The following is a 24,010-nucleotide window of genomic DNA, read 5'->3' as shown; positions in this document are numbered from 1 at the left end:
TCTAGGTGTAGATTTGTATGTGCACAAGAAAAACCTTACAAAAGGATGGCTGATTTCTAAAAACAGAAAATAGGTCAAGACCTATTTTTCTGTGTTTAATGCTTGGCTAGTGTTTGTGATTTTCTTCTCATGGCTGTGAGCAGAGGCACATGGGGAAGTAACTAAACTTTCTATTTACCACCAGGGAGACACAATAAAGGTAAAATAGTGCAAACTGCTGTTTATATAGGGGCATATTTACATTAAAGGAACAGTTCAGTGTAAAAATGAAACTGGATAAAATAGATAGACTGCGCAAATATTTGTAATATAGTTTGTTAGGCAAAAATGTAATCTATAAACATAACAGCCAAACACTACTTCCTGTTCCCTTACCTCTTAGTTAGTCAGTGACTTTAGGGGGGGCCACATGGGACATAACTGTTCAGTTAGTTTGTGAGCACACAGGTCTGATTCAAATGCACACCAACTGACCAGTTATGTCCCAAATGCCCCCCCCCCTCAAGTCACTGACTGGTTACTGACTGTAACCTGTACTGTAGTGTTCTGGCTATTATGTTAGACATCTGCCCACTCCAGCCCTTAGAGATAACATTTTTGCCTAACTAACTATATTGAAAACATTTTTTATTTTGTGCAGTCTATCTATTTTACCCAGTTTCATTTTTACACTGAACTATTTCTTTAAAATGCAGTTAAGTTGTTAAGTGACCTGAATTAAGATTTTCTAAATGTAGAACACTACAAATATATTAAAGTGTGCTTCCTCTCATAGTATCTCCATATATAATATCCATGTAATAAGTTTTAAAGCTAAGTTAAGCTCTCTGAAGTACAGAAAAAAGTATTGAGTATTGAACATTCAAACAATCACAGTTTGCCAGTTAAGGCACATCTCAGGAAATTCATATTTGGACAGAAAGAAGTCAATAAATATATGATTAAGGGGTGCTAAATTGAACTTGTGCTTATAACAGCCAATCTGATCCCTGGATTCATTTTCTAAAGGTGGTTGTACACAGGCCAATAAGTGCCCAATGTATGATCAGCACAATGTGGCCCTGAATAAGGGTTGCCCAAATCAAGCCCAGATATACTCACTAAGCAAGTGGATTTGAAAGTGTTTGGCCACCTAAACTTGCAAAAGAACTGAACAAAACTACTTCTTGCAGGGCTGTATTTATAACAGGGCACCCTAGGGCCGGTGTATTATCTTTTATTTAAAAAATATTGTCTCCAACCTCTGCCGCGGATTTCCATAGGAAATACAGTCACGGAGATGAGCGGTGAGGGGGGTCGGGACACTCTGTGAAAGTGTACGATGTGTGTGACATCATGCGCATAACGTAGGGGTGTATTTAGGTCCAGTACCTAGGGCGGCACCTGACCTAAACACACCCCTGATTGGATGCTAATGGCAACTGTATTGTTGAAATTTTAACCACTCTGTTCATAAATCAGGCCCATGTGTTTTAATAAATTAAAGATAATTTAACCAGTTTAACAGCAGTTATTTAATCTAGTGGCAATGTGACACCATGTGCATTTCACAATGATCCTGTTTCGTGCAAACAAGGTTCAGATTTTAGTACTTTAGTCTTAGTACTTTCAATACCTAAATGAATGCAATGTCATTTCATATTTGCGCTTACAATGCATTTATGGAATGCATTATTCAGAATGCACGGGAACTGAGGTTTTCCAAATAAGGGTCTCCCAATAATTTGACTCACCATACCATAAGGCTACTAAAATAAAATTTAAATACATACATTTCAGAGGAACAACCACCATGAGTCTATAAACAAACTTTTCTGAACCTCAAATGTGCTTTACAGAAATTATACATCATTCACATCAGTCCCTGCCCCAATGTGATATACAATCTAAGGTCCCTATCATATTCACAAGCGCTATGGTCAATTTAATCAGGAGTGTATTTTCTCGCCTGTATGTTTTTGCAGTGTTGGAGGAAACTGAAAGAAACCCATGCAGACATGAGGAGCAAGAGAACATACAATTTCAAGCTACTTTTGGCACTTATATACTTACATTGTATGTAGAGATGAAAGGGGAAGCAAAACCCCTGATTTCATCTAATTTAAAATTACTCTGAATTGTGGGGGCAAGTATTGTGTATATTATAGGGAGCACTGAGACAGAATGGTATGATATAGGGAATGCTGACAAATATGGTACTGAGTAAAGGTAGAGAAAATAGAACCCTTGTAAAATGGGAAAGGCTGAAAGAGAACAACATGACCTAAAACCAATTTACTAATCTCCAGTGACATTGTTATAAACAGCTGAACAATATTTTCATTATTTACCAAGCATTGTATTTGGCATTAATGCATAGAGCACCGTATTGATTTTGAAACTCCTCAGTAGTAATTGTTAGGACAAAGATGATTCACATTGTTTTTTAGAAACACACCTTGTGCCATTTGGTTTATGTGTTCAGACACATTTCAATCATTTTAATATAATAAAACCTTTGATTTTGCCAATGTGCTGTTTTAAAACAAGTATGAGTTTAGTAATGATTGTTTTTTAGCAATAGTTTCAGAGAAAATTATAAAATTGCTGAAAAGCACTAAATTCAAATATTTTGTTAAAAAATTGCAAAGATAAAATGTATATGCTATGTTCAAAATTTTGGTAAGGTATATAATATATTTCGTTTTTAAAGTATTGATATAAAAAAGACTACCAAAATAAAACAGTCCCTAAAAATTCATGATAGAAATTGAACTAAGATGGGAGCTGTAAGCACTGATCCATTTAAATATGGGAATATAGAGGTATGACAGAGCAACCAATGCATAAGTATTTGCACAGCTAAAAGCATTTCCACACATCTATACTGCATATCTACTTCAGTACATCTGTAAACCCAAGCCTGTCACTTGTGGTCTACTTAATGATGCCATTCCATCAAAAGACCTACATTAGGTATGGAGCTTCTGGGTCAATGATTCATAGATAAAGAATCCCGATACCTGTAAATGTGACATGTGGGTATAACACACAAAACTGCCTATTCTGAGAACCAGTTGACTTTATATTTAACTGGAGTCTATAGAATAACTGCTCATTACTTTTTCCTTTGTATAACATTTACTTAATAAGGGTATACATAAGATTTTTCAAACTTAAAAGTAAGATTCCTGGGGAGGGGGCATGCATTAATGACTTCTTTCTTAGAAGGCATGCCACCCATTTGTAATGCTTTAATGCCACCTTTGTGGCATGAAATAACATTATATTAAATTCATAGTTATATTAAATTCATACTTCTAGTTGTTTTGAAGTTTATAATTGTAAAATGGCTGTACTCTGGGCCTCACTGGAGCCTGGGCCCACCAGGCATTATTCTGGTTCTGAGACAGGCCAGACTGTCCCTGAATCATTGTTAGAAGACCAGATCACCAATTTTTTAATGGTATATAGCCACCTTAGCTGGCAAAAAGTCATAACATTACAGAAAAATCATGCTTTCTATTTATATGAGAATCTTGGCCTGATTTACGGTTTATTAAATATTTAACAGAAACACTTCTGCAATCATAGTTTATTACATTTCAGTTGATTGAATATTAGCCATTGGTTAGGTTTTCTTTGCAAACCAGCCTCATCATGGTTGGTTCAGTCATTTAAAATTACTTTATCTTATTTAATAACCCAGGCCAAAACATTTAGCAGCATCTGGTAAAATACAAAAAGTCTTCCTTCTGGCTAAGCCCTACTCAAATTATTGCTCCCTCTGCAGAAGCAGGATTTTAACTCTTTGCAAAAGGTCATGATCATGACCCTACATAAGAGTGAACAAAACTTGTACACATTTAGCTGAAAGGGGTTCTGTGAATAATTTATATTACACTATTTCAGCTATGGTCCTAAGACTCTGCACTCACCTCTAGCTTCCATGTCTGCCTTACATATTCTCTCATCATGTTATCCCGCATATTATCAAACACTCCTGCCTGGCACTCCACACCAGCTGGCCGGTTACATGGCCGCCGCAGGGTACAGCACAATCCATCTGCATCTTTAGAGTAGTATTCACATAGTTCGGCTGGGCCACAGTGAGCTTTTCCTCCTGCTATAGCATAAGTGCCATTCAGTTGTCGTTCCACAGGGTAATGGTGAAAGTGCAGGTTGTATACCATAGAAAGCACATAGCCACCTAGAGTCCGTAGGCATTGCCTCAGCAAGAAAAGCCCATCCATCATTCCACCTAGTTTGAGATATTCCTCTGCATCAGCACGAGATATACTGCCATAGTAAAAGGGCAAGTGACCAGCAGCATCTGGCATCTTGACTTTTCTGGGACTTTATAATGACCTAGGATAAGTACAGACAGTTACAAAATGCAATGTATGCAACTATTTTCATTTCACCAGTTTTCTTACAGTGTTGCACAAAAAGGGAAAAATAAAAATAAACAGCATGAGTTAGAGTTATAGAGTGAAAGAAACACTTACAAAGCTCTGCAAAGTGTATGACCCACAGGAAGTGGAAGGTGGAATTTGGTTGATGTATATTACTTTAAAGTATCTTGCATGAAGAGCATGGAATTGACCACAAAGTTGGCATTGACTTAACTGTGAATATTTAAAAGAGGAGACACTATGAAGAGATCAAATCAAAGGGATAAACAACAAAAACAAATTACCACTATATATACCATTTTGTAATACACTTAAATCTATGTATTTAACAAATTAGTTATGTAACACTTGTACTAAACTGTAAAAGCAAGTCAGTTTAATGACTAGGAAGTTTTAAATTTTACCACTTGATCCTTGAACTTTTGTTGTCCCATATAAAGCTTTTTAGAATGACATTAGTTTATCAGGAGAAGCTCATGATGATATGCATTGGTAGAGTTATTATGGTATATATCAGTTTTGGTAGTAAACATCTTGCCATATTAATTCTCCAAACAAAAGGACAAGAAACTTACCAAGATCCAATCTCTTGCTTCTATTTCTGCAAAAGAATTGGGAATTTTACATAAAATTGGGTAGGCAAAGTAGTCTTATTCTTAAATACTTCTCCATTCTAATTGGAAGTGTGTTCTTAAGTGGGGGGAGGGCAGATATTCTGTGGAATGTCTATTGCTTCAGTGACCTTATAATATAAAACTGTCCCAAACTTTACTGAACTCTGGTACTTCATTAAGGCAGATGGTAACCATCAGTACCACTTTTTTCACACATGCAACTGCAGACATTTTATTTTAAGGTTCGATGCTAGTTTAACCCTTTTCCCGATAACAGGTATTACATCATAGACAGGGGAAGTGATATCCTGCCAAAGACTAAGTACCTCCATTTCTTCAGGTACACAAAAATAATGTTGCTTTAAAACAAAAACTCACAAGATTGCTGGCAAGAAAAACCAGGACTGACATCCTTGGTGCATGCTATCAGTAGTCATAAGAGCCTCCAACAGAAACCCACCCATTCTCACTGTGGGATTTGACCATAAAGGCATTAAGATAAGATGATCTAAAAATGTTAAAAAAAATAGATTCTCAGTTGGCACAGGTAGATGAATGTTGCAGTTGATAATGATGCTCCACACTATATTGTACTGCCTTTAACTCTGTACAAAGGCTTTAGCTCAGCCCCTATCCTGCATATTCAATTATAGGAGCATATGTGATGGTACCAACAGACATTAAAGTAAAAACTACCATTTGAGCAAATTTATCAGAGAAAAAAAGCAAAAAAGTAGTGTGGCCCATCATTCCTATGCTGTGTACAACTGAGTATTTACTCAACTGTCCCATGTACTGACTATCATTGTGCAGCTCCAAACAACCAAACTGAGTTTCATTTTTTGCAACCCAGTTTTTTAGATCAATCTTTTTAATTAAGTTTTCTTTAACTCCCTCCTTTTTTCATTTCTATTCTATACTTCTATGGAGTATACTCTCTATAAATTCTCCTGTGGGACTTATATGAGTGGTGCGGCATATCTTCTCTCACAACCTTATTTCTTGTTGGGTTTTTTTCTCAACTTCACATACAGTACAGTATCGGACCCCTTATTCAGAAACCCATTATCCAAAAGTTCCAAATTACAGAAAGACCATCTCCCATAGACTCAATTTTAATCAAATAATTCACATTTTTAAAAATGATTTCCTTTTTCTCTGTAGTAATAAAACAGTACCTTGTACTTGATCCCAACTAAGATATAATTAATCCTTATTGGAGCCAAAACAATCCTAGTGGGTTTAATTACTGTTTAAATATTTTTTTTAGCAAACTTAAGGTAGGAGATCTGAATTACAGAAAGACCCCTTATCCGGAAAACCCCAGGTCCCAAGCATTCTGGATAACATGTCCTAAACCTGTATATTTATTTGAGCCAACTGTATACACATTGACCTGTACACAGTTCAACTAGTTTGGGTGGAAGGTGCCTTTGGTACTTAATAATATTCCATTAATTAAAAAAGTACTAATAACATTGTAGCATCAGTGACCCTCATTTGAAAGCCGGAAAGATGCAGAAGAGGAAAGCATTTAATTGAAAAATTAATTAAAAAAAGAAGACCAATGAAAATGTTGCTAAAAGTAGGACATCTACTAACTTTCGTATTGATAAATGGTGGGCACCAACCAAATACTGGACCACAAAAAGTGTGAAACCCACTGGACTACAGAGATATAAGTTGGCCAGTCACCTAGTAGACCCATAGAAAAAGGATGTGCACCAAAGGAAAATTAAATCTAAAGTGCAAGCGTAAACAAACAAAACTAAATTCTTATGAATTACCTGTACAAGCCAGAGCATGATATCGGTAACTGTGCAGTTTGACTGAATAGCATTTCAACAAAATACAGTCTGATTCTCAAAGCAAAAGTAGCCACTATTTTGTCGCCTTTTATAAATGTGTTTTGTGCGTGTATATTCTGCCCTGGGGTGTACATTCTGCCTTGATCAGCAATTTGAATCCTTCTGTCAGGGCCACCTCAACTAAATTGTCTGCTTCACCTCATTAGAATAAAAGCTCCAATTCTCTAGATTTATGCTTCGGACTTTTTGATAAAATGGGAACTAGTTTTACTAACATGATATCAAACAGAAATCTTTATTTAACCCACTACTTATTTGCTATGAAATGCAGGAAACAGGAAGTCAGATGGTTCACTAAGAAAATATCTGATATTGGTAAAACATGCATCATATAACCTTCATCCCCTCATACACAGACACTCTTAAATGTCACAGCTATAACCTCATATTGTTGCAAAGTTTAAAGTAATTTATTCCCTTTAAACATATACATTTTATATTTCAAAATAAAGTTTAATCTAATACAATAAAGACAACAGTAATACAGGAGTGTTTTGTAAAATTCATTAATACACAACAAATTTGCCTAAGCTCAGTGAAGGAGATAAAGAAATACAAAGCTTTTACTTGGCTGCATTTTTTTTTGCCAAAATGTTGTTAAATTGGGCACAACTGCTCAGCATTATTATTTCAAACAACTAGTAAATATAGAATACTAGCTGTTCCCCAAGGTAGCTCCAGATTGGACATTTGTTTCTCAATCAATCAATGCAAGGCAAGAGGGCATTCTGTCAATGGATAGCCTCTACTGTGCCCCATAACCACTGTGCCTATGTGCTTCCAAGGGCAGATAACTTGCACACATAGGGGAGAAGTAATAACATTTGGTAATGGAAAAATTTTATTTGCAATGTGAAAATCTATTCCCCTGTTCAAAAAATTTGACTTTGTGTGAATTTCACATGGGCTTTGTGACCGCTGAAACTGTTTAGCAAACACTTCCGACAGTGGAAGAAAGTTTGCAAATTTTACTGTTTGCAACATTGCGCAGGGTATGTAATAAAACTTCTGCATGAAAAAGTTGTTAAGTTTGCTCCAAAAGATTACAGCATCTTCAAGCATGTCTTAAAACGTTTGCAATGCACAATTAAGATTTGCCTAATGATCAATATTACATTGCGAAATGCAAATTTTTATTCTTTTTTTTCCGTTTGCAACTTTTAGGACATTCCCCCATTTGTGGGTAAACTTTTTTTTTCAATCAAGTTTTGGGGTGTTTTTGAAGGGTTTAACTTGACGGCCTTATGCATTTTATCTATACTGAACTAAAATAATACAGGTATGGGATGTACAGTATTATCTGTAATACATGGGGCTTGGGATTTCAAGATAAAGGGTCTTTACATAATCTGTTTTACTATACCTTAAGGCCGATGGCCCACAGAGTGAGTTAGGGTGGCCATACACGGTCCAATCCGCTTGCTTAGTGAGGTCACCAAAAGAGTGGATCGTCTCCTGGAATGCCCACCTATAGTGAGCGATATCAGGATAATTCAATCATTTGGCCTAGGGTATATTGGGCTAATGACCGCTACTGACTAGAAAATCATATCTGGCCAGATATTGGTCGGGAAGGCCCATAGGAACGGTGCCCATACACAGGCAGTTAAGCTGCTGAATCAGTCTGAAGGTCCCGAACAAGGAGCTGAAATTTGCCCGTGTATGGCCACCTATGGTCCCCTGCAACAGATCTCTGCTATTGTGAACGACTAATCACTCCGAAAAGCCTTTCCACCTGCAACAATAGGACAATAGGAGTCGCCGGTGAAAAGGCCTATACATCGCTTCAGCTTTCTGAAGTTGCCTGCAGGACCCAGGAGGCCTGCGTAGGCCTTTCCACAGGCAACTCCTATTGTTGCCGGTGGAAAGGCATTTTGGAGCGGTTAGCTGCCCACTGTAGCAAAGATCTAAAGTGGGCGACTAAGTTGCTCCATAGGCCATCAGCCTAAGGGGGAGATTTACTAATCCACGAACGGACCGAAAGCGACCGAAAGCTTTTGTTCGTAATGATCGGTATTTTGCGACTTTTCCGAAAAAATTGTATTGTCGCAACGAGTAGCAACAAAAGTTTCGGATTCATTCAAGCTTCGGTATCGTGACTTTCCTTGGGCCAAGTTGGAGCTGCACAGTGCCATTTATTCCTATGGAAGGCTTCCAAAATCATGCAAAGTTGGAAAGGTTTTTCCGCCATTCACGATCGTTCAATACGAAAAAGTAGCAACGGCGACGAAATAGTCACGCAAGATACGAAAAAATCGTGACGGCGACGAAAAAGTCGCGAAATTTTCACTTCCAATCCGATTTTTCCCCATTCGGGATTCGGATTCGTGGATTAGTAAATGTGCCCCTATGTCTATTAAAAATATTGAAAAAACAAAACAATACAATTTAGAAATAAAATAGAAAACTGGTCTGCTAAAAATTACATTCTTGTATTTTGGGACTTTCTGGATAATGGGCTTCCACATACTAGATCCCATACCTGTAGAAGTTAGGCTTTGTTCTTCATTTATAAATGTGACTGTTATGATCATACAACAGGACATGTAAGGGCTTAGAATACTGCCCAGACTTGTTCCTAAATTGGGGCCCTTTAACTATACTATTATGTGTAGTTACTCATATCTACTTCTAAACCAAGCCCTGCTTTGAGGTTTGCTGTATCTCTACAGGTTTCCAAAAAAATGGTGGAGATATCTGTTCTAATGGAAATTCGAGGTCATTTTTTATCAACCTAAAAATCTATTTCTTTATTCCAGGAAAGGAGAAACACTTAAAAACGTTACTAAGAACTGTTTCAATTTTACAATTTCTCATTATTGATATGGAAGCAGATTATGCAATAGACACACTCGAGAGTTTCAGCTCATACAGGAAACTGAGGCAGGAAATGCTCACTATGCTATGAGATCTGGAAAATAGGTGGTTTCTCACTTTTAAAACTGTGCTGTGACAAAATGAATAGTTAAAGCAAGAATTTATTTGGCAGTAAGTGAGAGACACTATAAAGGGGGTTATATAGGTATAAAGATCACTTAAGAATTCACCTAGAATTAAAAATTTTGTACACAGGATAAATGTAATTTTTCTCATTCATTTGTAGAGTACCAACAAATTACGCACTGATTAACATTAACTTATAAGGGAACAGGGGTTTTAAAATAATTTTATTAAACAAGTGTTGCAGAATACAAAATTGGATTAGAGAGCCCTACCCCCAAGAGTTTACACAAAAATAGATATAGTATGTGTGAATGCTCTTAGCTGTGGTTATTTTGCAGGAAATTATGTTTGCTAAATGCTGGTCAGCTGCTTCCTATAAATAAAATTATTGGCATTTTGTGTAGTCTGCTTTCACATTAAGTTTATACATTTACGAAGCTGTGTAATTAAAGTGCAATTTGCATTGCTGTGTTAAAGCCATAGTATACCATGTATGTGTATTTCCTTTACTAATGATGTGCAGGTGTCCATTTGTAAAATTCTGATGGAAAAGGCGATGTTACCACTTCAGAGTGGTGTAAAATAATAGTGTGATTTTAAGCATTAGTGTGAAAAAATCACACCTTTAAAAAATACACAGATTAGCTCTTTTTTAATAGAGTTTTTCTGTGATTGCCATGTATGGTGTTAATTGATATGTAAAATTAATATTGTAGCTGTAGGAATATGCTATTTATTTAACTGTTTATTGGTTTAAAATATTTTATTCATCTTTACAATTTTGTTTCATAGAACAGTTTCTTTGTTGCATGTGTAATTTGCTAACAGCCTCATAAGGACAAGTGGCTTTTTTAGATTTCTCCATGCAGCCCTTGTTTAGATCAACTGCAGCCAGCCTGAAAATGCTTTAGAGGAGTGCTGTCCAACTTCTGTGGCACTGATGGGCGGAATTTTTCTGGCCTACATGGCAAAGGGCTAATAATGTAAGCCTGTTTTGACCACTCCCCTACACCCATGTTGTCACAAGAGCTTTTAAGACCATCCCCACATTAATGGTGGTAACACAGCAAAAACCCAATTTGTTGGTACTCACTGCAGGAGTTAACCCTTCATTCATATGTCAAAGAATTATATTATGTATTAAGACATCCGTTTAAATCCATATGTCTTCTCCTCCCCTGTGGGTAGCACAGCAACCCCCAGCAAATAATTACATACCTTAGGGACCATATAATGACTATTTACAAATGCTAACAAACTCCCAGAACACACCAATGGCAGGTTCACTTCCCACAGGTAGCATAGTGCAGGCAGAGTATGGCACACAGGCAGCATAAGATAGGTAGAGTATGGCACACACAGACAGCATAGGGCAGGCAGAGTGCTGCCTCTGTGTTCCATACTCTGCCTGTGTGTGCCATACTCTGCCTGCCCTACCCTGACTGCATGTGCCATACACATAGGCAGCATAGGGCAGGCACGCAGTGACACAATGCTGGCTGTCTGAGGTAAGAACAGGTGAACAATGTGGGTGCTTACAGTCTGAACCTGAGGTGTGGACAATGCAGGGGGTGAAGAATGCAGGCATTAAAAGGTACAGAGGATTACATGTTTAAACAATACAGGGGTTTACAGCCTGAATCTGAGGTGTGATCAATGCAGGGGGCCAGTTAATCTCAGTACTAATACAATTTAAATCTTACACAAAGGTAAGCATTCACAGCAGTCAGACAGGTGGTGGGTCACACAGAGAGAGCCGCTGGCTGGAAGCAGCCCACGGCCACCAGTTGGATAGCCAACTGGTGGCTGCAGGCTGCAGGCTGCATAAACAAATAACATACATTTACACATTTTTTAAAACTGGGTGCTAGCATTCTTACTATGCCCCATCCAGGATTAGGGATTTAGCTTTACTTGACTTCAGAGCATTATCTTTAAATATCATTATTTTAATAAATGAGGGCAATGAGGTTTCAATTAAAGATTATTTATACATTTCTTTGATTGCAAAAATATAATATCACTATTACCTATGCAATATGTGTATCCATTTTATTTCTTTCTCTATTTGTAACAAAAATCAGTAAGCAAGGTTAAGAATAATCAGCAAAACATAAAATAGCATAGATAGATATGTTTTAAAAGGGCAGTATATCATAAATAATCCGTCTTTTAATTGTTTTCTCTCCATATCCCTTTTTTAACATTTAAGATTTCAAAAGTTTAAAGGTGATCAAATTTTTTACATGATTTGAGATATTTTCCAGCAGTATTAGAGAAGTGCAACTAGCACGTAAATGCATTTTCAGGAAGGCATTTTCAAGCCCCTGCCTTGCCTCCTTGCACACTCAATTGCATGAAGTACAGAGTATTCCCAGACATGAAAGGAAATGATTTGCTCTTTTATGAATGTAGCATTTTCCATGCCCAGTAGTATTACAGGATTGCAATACGAATCATGACATTTCTCATATTAATGTCACAAAACAAATGTCACAGCTGGGGTATTCATGCTCTTTTCATTGGGCCTGAGATGCAAAAGTAGTAGAGGAAACTAAACAGAAGAGCAAAAAGTGGTATGGAATGCACATATGTATATTCATAAATACAACTAGTCCATACTTGTAGCCATATACCTGTATTTACATGTAAGTGGTGTTCTATTTAGTGCTACTGCTGCTCATAGAAGCAATGTATAAATCCAATAAACCATAATCCAAATTGCCCTCACTTAAACAGCAAGGTGCAGTGGTTTTGATGCTTTTTAGTCAGACCTCAGCAGACGTTTGCCATTTGGATTATGGTTTATTGGAGTTATACGTATGTGTATAACTGTAACACATAAGTAACACAATGTAACATATATTAACTGCATCAGTCCTCTGCGCACTGCCCTCAAGACCTCATGCATCAACCCCCAAATGATAGAGCCGCACTCTCTGTACTCTCTTTAATAAAGTGCACAGAAGGGGCCCGAAACATGCCGTGTATGGCATAGTAATAAAAATAAACTCTTTTGCAGCATTATTGTGCTTTGTCTTGTGCTCCCCTCTATATATATTTTTGGACTGACAAAGTAACATATATTAGATGTGATACATATTTAATTATGATAAATTGTGCTCTAAAATTGAAAAAATGAAGTCTGCGTCCGTAGGGACACAGATGAGAAAATATTATTAAATAAGAAGATAATATGTATAAATAAGATATTTATATATATATATATATATATACAGGTATCGGACCCCTTATCCGGAAACCCATTATCCAGAAAGCTCCGAATTATGGAAAGCCTGTCTCCCATAGACTCCATGATAATCAAATAATTTGGATTTTTAAAATTGATTTCCTTTTTCTCTATAATAATAAAACTGTACCTTGTATTTGATCCCAACTAAGATATAATTAATCCTTATTGGATGCAAAACAATCCTATTGGATTTAATTAATGTTTTATTGATTTTTTAGTAGACTTAAGGTATGAAGATCCAAATTACGGAAAGACCCCTTATCCGGAATACCCTTGGTCCCGAGCATTCTGGATAAGGGGTCCTATACCTGTATATACAGTCTAGGTGCAGTTCAGCAGAAACTGGATTCTAAGCTCCAAAATAAACTACACTCAAATACACAGAAATGCTTTAAATATTTTTAGTACAGTTCAGCGTTTCAGGTGGATTCCAAACCACCTTAAAGAAAGCCTAAATATTGGACTGCACAATAAATGTTGCTAGCTGTTATGGCATCGAATGGGTAGTAAAAATGATAAGCAAGGTAAGATTCTGGTTGTCTTGGCTAATACTTGGCTAATTTTGTTACTAAAATTGTTTTGAGAACAAAGGGCATGATTGTGGTTAACTGACCATGCACTGACCTTTCACAGTTCACAACTTATTTTTTTCATTTTGTCTTGTTCTTCCCTCCCTTGTTTCCTCCTTAATTTACTTCTCATAAATATATTCCAAGTATATTCCTAGTATTTTTTGTCCTACAAAACGCGCAGTGGTCTTCTTTGAATTGATCCTCTTTATTTAAACTAGCTAGGACCTCAACTTCTCTACTTAACTTGATTCCTTTGGTTCCTTAACTGGATGGCCAAAATTCCCATTCATCAGGCATAGTCTCAGACTTCCTTTTGCTGCTGATGTGTTATACACAGTAACCCTATAGTGCAATTTCAAGGGCAATATTGTTGAATTATTATGTAACGTTATCAAAATAAAAAGGCTTCTTTGGACAATGAGAAGGCAATGTAAATGTGAAAAGAAGACAAGCTCACCTTGATCCTGTCTTGAATCCTTTAGCAAGAATATTTCGAGCAAATGCAGAGTGACTGACTCTAATTGAGATAGCACTATTTGGTTGTTAATGTAAATGCCCTCATTTTAGAAGCAGGAAAGAAGGGGGAGGGAGGGAGGGGCGAATAAACATCTGATCTCTTTAACATCAATAGCATATTCATTCTAGGAGATGGAGAGTTGATAACACCTGCAAAATTGCCTTGCTCATAAAGTCTATATTTGTAAACAACTGTCTATTTAGGATATTAAATCACCAACATAATAAATATGCCCACCTGTTAAAATAATATATTGAGGCAATGCCCCAATCTGAAATTATGGAACCATAAAGACACAAAGAATTAGGTCTAAATGTTATTCACGAACAGACTATTTAAAACCACATAGACAGCAAAGCAAACAATAGATCCGATGTCTACCAATATATAAATCTGAAATACATTCACAAAGCAAATACATATAAAGAAGAAAAGTGAGATGAGTAAACCGAAAACATTAGCAGACTCTACATAGCATTTGCAACCCCTTCACACTTTTTTTGCAATTTTTGCTCTTAAGTGTATAAATATAAAGAAGAAAAGTGAGATAAGTAAACCGAAGCATTAGCAGACTCTACATAACATTTGCAACCCCTTCACACTTTTTTTTGCCATGTTTGCTCTTAAGTGTATAAATATAAAGAAGAAAAGCGAGATGAGTAAACCGAAAACATTGGCAGACTCTACATAACATTTGCAACCCCTTCACACTTTTTTTTGCCATGTTTGCTCTTTTTTCCTGTTTTAAAAAGGATGGAAAAAAACTGTTAAAAATATCTCCAGAGACAAAGCATATTACATTATAATTGTCACCATGCACCAAAAAAAGTCTTTTAATATTAAGGAAGTGGGGTGGGTTCTATAAGGCTGACGTTTCAGGCTGTTACAGTGAAGTGTCGCATTCAGAACTTCCAAATTTAGAATGTAGGAAGGGCCTGTTCTTACTATGCCCCTGATTACCCATGAATGTTCATATTCTTTCTTTAAAAAGGCAACTGATAACATGTGTTTTATCTATAGCTAAAAGTTTTTGTCTTATAATAAGATGCAATACGGATTAAGCAGGGACAAAATTGAAATTATGGTGGTAAGAGCTGAAATAACCTTTTTTTGCCAGTTTTACCACTTTGCTACATAGGTAAATAGCTTATTGTCCATTAATGCTTTAATGAGCAAAGTTGGAGGCCATTTTTCTTTTTCAGTTCACTAAAGCTTTTCAACTGAGGGACAGAGAGACCCATGTAGTTGAACTACATTATAGTATCTGTAGCACAGGCTTTAAACAAACCAAGCTTGTGTCTGGTATTCTATTATCAGCTCTGGTTTGCTATCCATGCTCCCAATAATACCAAACCTTTTTTTGGACTACTAGGACCAAAACACACTGAACTATACAATACAGTACAGAGGGGTAATGCACAAGTAGAACAATAAAGTGTATGGTACCAATACACTCTTCTTTTTTACCCTGTTTAAGAGTAAATTACTAGAAATTAAAGGACAAGGAAAGGTTAATATAAATTAAAAGTAAGTCTAAAGGCATTCTTTTTAAGTACTTACTGCATATCTAAATTCCCAGATCCCTGCTTGCTTCTCTGAGATATGGTACTGGCAGCCTACAGCAGTGTGAAGACTACAGTGACATCACTGAAATCTCTCTCCCCTTCCTGTAGGTGCCAGCGGCAGCCTTCCTATTCTCTGAGCATGTGTGTAACTTGATCCAGTCTCCTGTTCTGAGCTACACATGCACACCAGCCAATCAGAAGCGGATCTGGCAGAGGGGGGGGGGGGGGGATGAAACATATGTGCAGTATGAAGCAAGGAGGGAAAGGGAAGGGAGAATACCTTTTTAGAGATGGCTGCCTGTTCTAGAAAATGTGAAGTAAGTGTGACTGAGTAAATATTTGATTAGGTGAGCCAAAAGTGTGGCGTGTTTACGAAACAATAGGAGGACTATTGGGCAGTATGCTTTTTAAATTTTGACTTGCATTCTCCTTTAAAGCTTCAAAGACCCATAAAGTATGAGAGTGCCATTGCACCACACTAACTTCACCAAAGACGGTTGTTGCTGGATAGTCTGAGAATGATAAACTCTGAAGGAGACTGAAACTTCAAGATAAGACAAGATGAAAGAGTTAAACACATATACAGGTACAGCTCTAAATGTTTTAGATAAATCTAATAAATAGAGGACATTTTTGCCTAACAAACCTACTGGAAAGTTAATGAGGAAATCCATGAATGATCCAAACATAAAGAAATATTTTTGATGAATTGCACAATTCCTCTCTAGAAAATTTACCTCTAGACAGATGGATTAATAATTTTGAATGTATTCATATCTCAGAATGCATGACCCCAAGCTTCTGTAGCTGTCATACAGACAGGGCTCTTATAAGTTTAACATCTACTACACATAAATAGGTTGAAGCTGTAGGCTACATATACTAGAGATATGTATGTCTTTCCATTAGTCACTATTTATTTACTCACTTCTGAATTTCGCTCCTCTGCCCCTAAAAAATTTCATAGGGCAATGGCACATAGGACATTTCATCCATGTTTAATCTTCTCCAGGTGATAAAATGACCAAAGTTCCCTTCCCACAGGAATCAATATAAATTGCTGGTAGAAAAATATATGCATCACATATAAGTTACAGAACTTGCCTCGTAAGCAGCTAAGGCGATGCATGTGCTTTCTTATCAGCAATTAAAATGAATGCCAGTGGGATGGGAACTTCAGAGCAGGCAAACCTGTTATTAAAATCATGGCTGTGGTTTTTTTTTGCAGTAAGAAAAATATGTCATATTTAGAAAGCACATTTATAAAGTTATGTAAGAAGAAACAAATAAATAATAATGATTGTTAAGATATATGAAGCTTCCACTGAGTGGATTTTTTTATAGTATAATAGTTAGAGCTAGAGAGATAAAATACTTCGTTGTTTCCATGTAAGATGAATACTAGTTGTTTTGAACCCAACAAAATGTATTTTGTCTACAGGGCAAATTAAGAAAATGCCTAAAAATGATCTTTCAAAATGATTATTTTTTTTTTTTAACAGTTTCTTAATTGTCTGTTTCCTGGTTCACTGCAGATGAAAAAAATGCCCCTATCCTATCCATCTGTGGGATATAACATGTTGTCATAGTTCTAGCCATACACCTTGAGATCTTTTTTGGCAAGGTCACAAAAGGAGCACATTTATGTTTGATTGGGCTTTGGGACAATAGAGACCCCTCAAGCGAGGACCACATCCTATGCTGATGAGCCCTATATCAGACTGCGTACTCAGTGGATACCTGTAGGTCGGCAGGGCTGTGAGTAATGGTCTCAATATTAGCAAGTTTTCCTGTTTTTTTATTCTGCTGGTGTCACTTGCAATCTACAGCAACAGCAATTTCCAATGGTGGTCAGCAAGTAGCGGGCCAGGTTGCTGGTAAGGTAATTGTGGGTCATGTACTGGGTCCAAGCTGGTAAAAATGCAGCTTGTAGGTCCAGGTTTCAAAAATTGGACCTGCTCAGGGCTCACAAAACAGGGTTTTCAAACCTTCCCAATTGATATGGCAAATATATTTTTTTAGTATCCCAGTCAGGGCAAGCTCTTTAGTGGGTTATTTGTTGAGCTTAGGAGCCAGGGAGCACACGCATTCCTGCACACGCATGTGGAGTCCCACTATAGGATTCTACTTCCTTGGTAGAGTATTTTCTTCTCTGGGAGGTCCCTAAAGTGATATGAAAGCTTAAAGGGCTATGTGGCTTCTACATAGGCAAAGGCGAAAAACACACAACAGCATGGTGAGCGTTTTTGCTTTGTAGTGCTGGAGTCACAGTCCACACAATAACCAAAATATACCTAACAATTTGTATACTTTAGCTCACAATAATTGTTGACTGCTATGTTTGTGATATTTAAAGACCAAACAGGTATTGCATCCATAATCCAGAAACCCTTTATTCAGAAAATTCAGAATTCCGGGAAGGCCATCTCCCATTGACTCCATTATAAGCAAATAATTCTAATATTTACAAATGATTTCCTTTTTCTCTGTGATTATTAAACAGTACCTTGTACTTGATCCCAACTAAGAAAAAATCAATCCTTATTGTAAACAAAACAAGCCTATAGGGTTTATTTAATGTTTTAGTAGATTTAAGTTATGGAGATCAAAATTAAGGAAAGATCCCTTAACCGGAAAACCCCTGGTCTCAAGCATTCTGAATAATGGGTACCATATCTGTAATAAATGAATATTAAAAGCGTAACAGTTACAATATGATATATATATATATATATATATGTTTCCGAAACCTTTAAGAACCTTTTAATGTCTTCTCAGTGTTTTTCACATAAAGGTCATTTCTATTTTTAGAAAATCATATGTCACCCTTTAAAGATATTATCTAATAACTGCATTCTAAGGGTGTATAGGAAAAATAAAGATAATTACTAAGTTTGATAGTTGTTCTTACAGTAAATGTTCACAAGAACATAACTTGTCTTTACTGGTCTCTTATTTACATGACCTGGTGAATAGGGCATCAGTTGTTTATATCTGCTACAGCCAGGACAAGGCTACACATAACTTTATAAGCATCTGTAAACAAGTTTTTTTTATTGACATAAGGTACATTTTGTGGCTCATTTGCTACAGACCACTATACTTATCCATAGCAACCAATCAGATGTCTGATGTCATTCGATAACTTATAGGTAGGCTGTTCAAAATTCATTGCAATTTAGCATCTGTGTTAGTAACCAATGAAAGAGCTTTGGGAGATTAATACACACCTTAGAGAATAGTGTAGAAAGAAGGTATCTGGGTTTTCAGAGACCTGGGCTGATTGTTCCATAAGCTACATATAACATATACATATAAGCACTTTTTAACTCACTTTTAAGCACTTATGGATCTTGGTGCAATATCCTTCTGGGTTGGCACGAGTTCCTAGCCCCAGAGAGGGTGCATACATTTTTTCGGGATCTTCTTGGTGGTCCACTGGGTGGGTCGGGGATAAAGAGGTTCCCCATAGCTTCTGCTAAGGGGTTCCTGAAGATTCCAGGACCATTGTGCGCCTTGTGGCCTTTCTTAAAGCTAAGTCATGCACCCATACTTGCACTGTGTGGTACTAGTAGCAGCTACTAGTAGCAGCTACTTTTTCACTGCTACTTAGCTCCAGGAAATACCCTTCCATAGACAAAACTGAGAATTGCCTCTGCTAAAACACACATAGAGACAATTATCTGTAAATGATCAGTATTGTCTATTTTAGTAGCAACAACAAGTAGCTTCTACTAGTAGCTCCATGTGTCTTCCCCCTTAGTGAGCACATTTTGCACTTTGCGTGACGAAGCACACAGGCTTCAATAAAATGATAAAAGACCTGTAGTAACATGATTACTCAGGTAGTGGGAGGCCATTCCTGTCTAAGGGCTGATGAGATCATGAGATCATGAGAGATGAGAAATAGCATGAGATGGGCAGTTTTGTCTCCAATGTCCCTAATGGGCCCCTAAGGCAAATATGCACCAGTTAGGGATATTAGCAACTTGGGGTAGGTTAATTGAAACCTACAGGACCGCTAGTAAGGGCAAGTAGTTGTGCATTATGGTGCTTGATTCAACAGAGGTACAAGGGGATTGACACTTGTCATGTGGACCCCTCAATAGCTCAGAAAACCTAGCTCCTCCTACCTTTCCAATTTTTTTTACAGTATCTTGCACCAGCTCTGGGGAGCACACCTGAACATTTGTTTGATTGTGTTTTTGATTAAAAAAAAAACAAGAAAAGAGAATAATCCCTGGGGTGGGGGCCAATTAGTTGCCCCCCACCCCAATGGTTAAGGAAAGCTGAGATGCACTTGGGACCAAAGCCACATAATGGTGGACTGGAACTCCAAGCCTGTTCCACCCATTTCCCCAGCATGCTCAGTGTTCCTTTTGTTCATGTGGTACAGATAAGGATAATTTCACAATGCAAAGGATTTTTTTGCCCATGGTCAGTAATTGTGACTGGAAGCAGATATTAGTTTTTTTTGTCCCAGAACTCACAAGTGCTTGATGAGGAATTTAGTCAATAGAAAAGAAAAAAACCTATAGGGAGGGGAAGATAATTTCCCTCTAGGATAGCTAACCATGCTCCCCAGGCCAGTGCATATCATTGCTAAAAAAGCACCAGCAAAGAGCATAGACCTGCCAAAGCAATACTGATCCCTTCTGCATATTACTAGTTAGGATTTTAAGGTTAGTCAGTTAGTTCTAACTGCCTTAAAGAAATATTGGTAACTGGGAAGGTGGCAGTGCAGTGTTAGCATGATAAGGGGACTCCTCAAATGACCCTTCGCCTTGAGGCACCCCACTGAACCCCCTTGTTACATACCTTAATGAAACACAGGGAGACAAAGGTGGACAAAATGGCCACAGCATTTATTTACATTTTATCAAATAAATAGGACCTTGCCAGGCTAACCCAAGGCAATATTCTAAAGCCATAATTCCATAAGAGGTCATTCTAACTCGCTGAAGACTTGAATGAGTATTAGACTGCCTCTACCTACAGAGAGGATGGCCCCAAACTCTGCTACCAGCAGGAGCTGCATTACCAACCATAAGAGAAGTTCAGCAGCCCTGCTGCCGGTCCTGGATCTGCAGTGTCTCAATGATAGGAAATCCAAGCAGGCTGTCACCTAGCACGAACAGTAGTAGCGTCTGTATCTATCAATCAACCGTGGGGTCACAGGAGAGAACCTCCTTTCTCCCTCTGCTAAAATTACCTGTGCAGTACTCTGGCAAGGTCCTACCACTGCTGTGACAAATAAAACTTAAAATATATTATCATATATTCACTGTTTTGATCCAGAGGAAGGCAAAAACCCAACCTAAAGCTAGTGCCAATTATGCTTCAAGTGGGAAATTCCTTCCTGACCCCCTTGATGATCGGAAACATTCCCTGGATTAAGCAATCATAGTTAACATGAACAGGGTCGGACTGGGCACTTTTTCTATATTAGAAAAATATTAATAGGATTATCCACTGGCATATACTATCACTAAAGTATATTGTAATAAAATACTTTGTTCAGTCGAAACAGTGATTTTATAAGAAGAAATATGACATAAACTTTCAAGTAAAACGCTTTGCAATGACAGCCACTTGTAACCTCATGGTCCATTTTAAATAGTGCAGAGAGCGAAACTGCAAAGCTTAGAAATGCTTTGACTAGGGGTGGCATCCAAAGGGCCACCTTAGGGTGGCATTAAGGCGCCCCTGCCTGCCACAGCTGCTAAAATGTGTTACATGTGGCTCTTCGCAAAAGGGTGGTATTGTTAAACTGCAGGGCCAGAACTAGGTGTAAGCAGAAGAGTCACGTGCACAGTGCACAACAGTGGGGGCACTGGGCACATACTTTTCCACATGCCAACCCAAAATTCTGGCCATTCTGTAGCTTGTCACCACTCCTTACTGCTCCTACCCCCAACTCTTCTTCGCTTTTTTGTAACATGGGTATCAGGGGAAATATTTCGCACAGGGATAGGGTGGAAGAGCAAGAGGGAGGTGTGATGAGCAAGGGGCAAGTTGGTGTTTCCAAGCACAGCACGGGTTCCTGATTTGGGTGCATTCACTGTATGGTCTGGCATTGCTGAACTGTAATACTTTGATGCTTTGAGCATACCAGTAGAAATACTAAACCACCATACAAGAGGGTGTTCCTGGGGATTACTAACCACACACTATCTCTGCTGGAGCACAGACCTAAATAGTTCTGGCTGGCTAGCCTCCTAGAGGATCAAGTGTGTCACCATGTTCATGGGGTCCTCACAGGGCATGAGCTGCTACCATAGATGTGTATAATATGACCTACTTGACTCAATTTTTGCTTCGTTCCTTTCAATGGCTTCACTAGAGGGTTGTGGGCCCTAGTGCAAAATTTGTATTGGGACTCCACACTTATATCAGGCCCTCCTCCTACTCATGCTTGTCCTTTTTTCCTATGCAAAACAAAAACTATATTTTCCTCTCTCTACTGTACATTTTAATGGCCCTCCACTCCCTAAAAAAGCTGCCCACACTTACTATTTCTTTATTTTGGAATGCTACTTACTTAAATACTTACTCAAACTGAAACATTACTCTGTTAGCACTAGCATGGTGCCTTGCTGCAGTGACCAATCTGTTTACACTTGTACACACTACACACTCATGGGAATATAAAATATGTCTTTAAATTAAAATTGACAGAATTAAGAAAGAAAACACTTTTGCAATATATTATTGTTCATTAGACACCGCAAGGTTTATTTGCAAAAATAACTTTTTTAATACTAGCTTGTTCTTGAAGTTTTCTTTTGTTCTTTTGTTTTTTGTTACTTTTCCATTAGAAATGTTAAATACCTACCTAGTGCGTAGGCACAAACTATAAAAATGTATATTTTTTTCCAGTAGCAAATGAGTCATTGAAAACCTTTGCATCTTTGTAATACTAATTGGAAAGTAAACACTGCATATATTGCAACTATTTTTTCCACTGGTGTTTTGTATTTCATATTGTCTTTTAAAAGGTCATGGTCATTCTATTCCTTGTCTTTCTGGATGCAAACTGTTACATTGTGATGTACCACCTCTATTCTTAGGGTAGTCTCACACAGTGCAATTTCTCACTCCTAAACAATAAACTGCCCACACTGCCTTTGTCTTTGGCTTTTTCTTGAATGTGGAATTCTATTTACTTAATAAACAAGGGTTACTAGATCACTTGAAAATTCAGGGACACATCTAACAAAATGCATGTTCAGGGCTGCACTGATTGCATTTACATTTCATTGCAATCTGTTCAGCCCTTCTATCTGGATTTTCTAGATGTGTCCCTGAATTTTTAAGTGATTTGGTCACCCTAAACTAAGGGCTTGCCCTGTTTGCACTAGCACGGTGCATTGCTGCATTGACCATTCAGTTTTTACCAGTACCACTATACACTTGCGGGAATAGGTACAAATATTTTTTAGCTGAACGGAATTAATAGTTTATATACCCTTATCTGTGTTACAAATTCATGGAAAATATTTTCAGCTTTGAGAAATCATCTACTGATTTACAGAATGAAAATTAAAATGAAGTTATTCACAGATTCCACCACTTGAGGACAGTGGAGCACTTACAAATGCACAAGTGTGCAACGTCACCTGGTAACCATATTACAGCTGTAAAGCAAAAGGCAAAGTCAGCCATTAGAAAAGCCTGAGTGCTCTAACACAAGCGTTTGTGTAAGCCTCAGTAAAACTGTCACACGCATAATTTGGTGCCAAAAAAATGAGCCTAGACTGTCACATAGCAGCTGCCGGTTTCACACAGTGTGGCTAAATTAACAGTTCACTTCTAATTAAAAGAAAGAGCATATGTATAACCCTGTGGGAAGTTCAGCAATAAAATGAAAACTTTTACGTGCCCCATTATGCTAGTCTAGGTGCTTTTGAGCAGGATCTTGTTAACAAAGCATGCTTTGTCACTGTTCTTAAACATGCTTTCCCCCCAACTCTTAACGAGTTATAAAATGTTGGCACAAATACAGTATGATTTCCAAATATTTGGCTCGCTTCTTAGCAATTTCCTTTTTACCCTTTAATGGCAAAGTTGCATATTGGATTGCTTTATAGAATGGCTTAAACTGCATGCCAGGATAGCTGCTGCTTTAACAGAGGTGTACCACTGGGGGTGTAGCCACCTTAAGCCACACCTACCTTGTTAACATCAGTCATGCCCACTGCCCCTGTGGCAACTTAACCCCTTTGCTGCCAGAGGCAAGATGAATGCAATGTAAAGTAATTTGTTGCAGGCCCATCTGGAAACC

General features: G+C 37.6%; 1 protein-coding gene across 1 annotated transcript in view; it reads right to left on the bottom strand.

Annotated features, from left to right (window-relative positions):
- zap70 (zeta chain of T cell receptor associated protein kinase 70) overlaps positions 1 to 14,172 on the bottom strand; it is a 31,891-nt gene extending 17,719 nt beyond the window's left edge. Inside the window, 2 exon segments of the mRNA NM_001006824.1 lie at positions 3,918 to 4,347; positions 14,102 to 14,172. Of these exon segments, the coding sequence (NP_001006825.1) occupies positions 3,918 to 4,319 (402 nt within the window). The 5' untranslated portion in view covers positions 4,320 to 4,347; positions 14,102 to 14,172.
- Positions 14,173 to 24,010: the final 9,838 nt, after the last annotated feature.

This window comes from Xenopus tropicalis, chromosome 1 (assembly GCF_000004195.4).
Source record: "Xenopus tropicalis strain Nigerian chromosome 1, UCB_Xtro_10.0, whole genome shotgun sequence".
In the NCBI taxonomy this organism is placed as follows: domain Eukaryota; kingdom Metazoa; phylum Chordata; class Amphibia; order Anura; family Pipidae; genus Xenopus; species Xenopus tropicalis.
The sequence above is the reverse complement of the archived record's forward strand: the minus strand, read 5'-3'. Positions and strand labels throughout refer to the sequence as shown.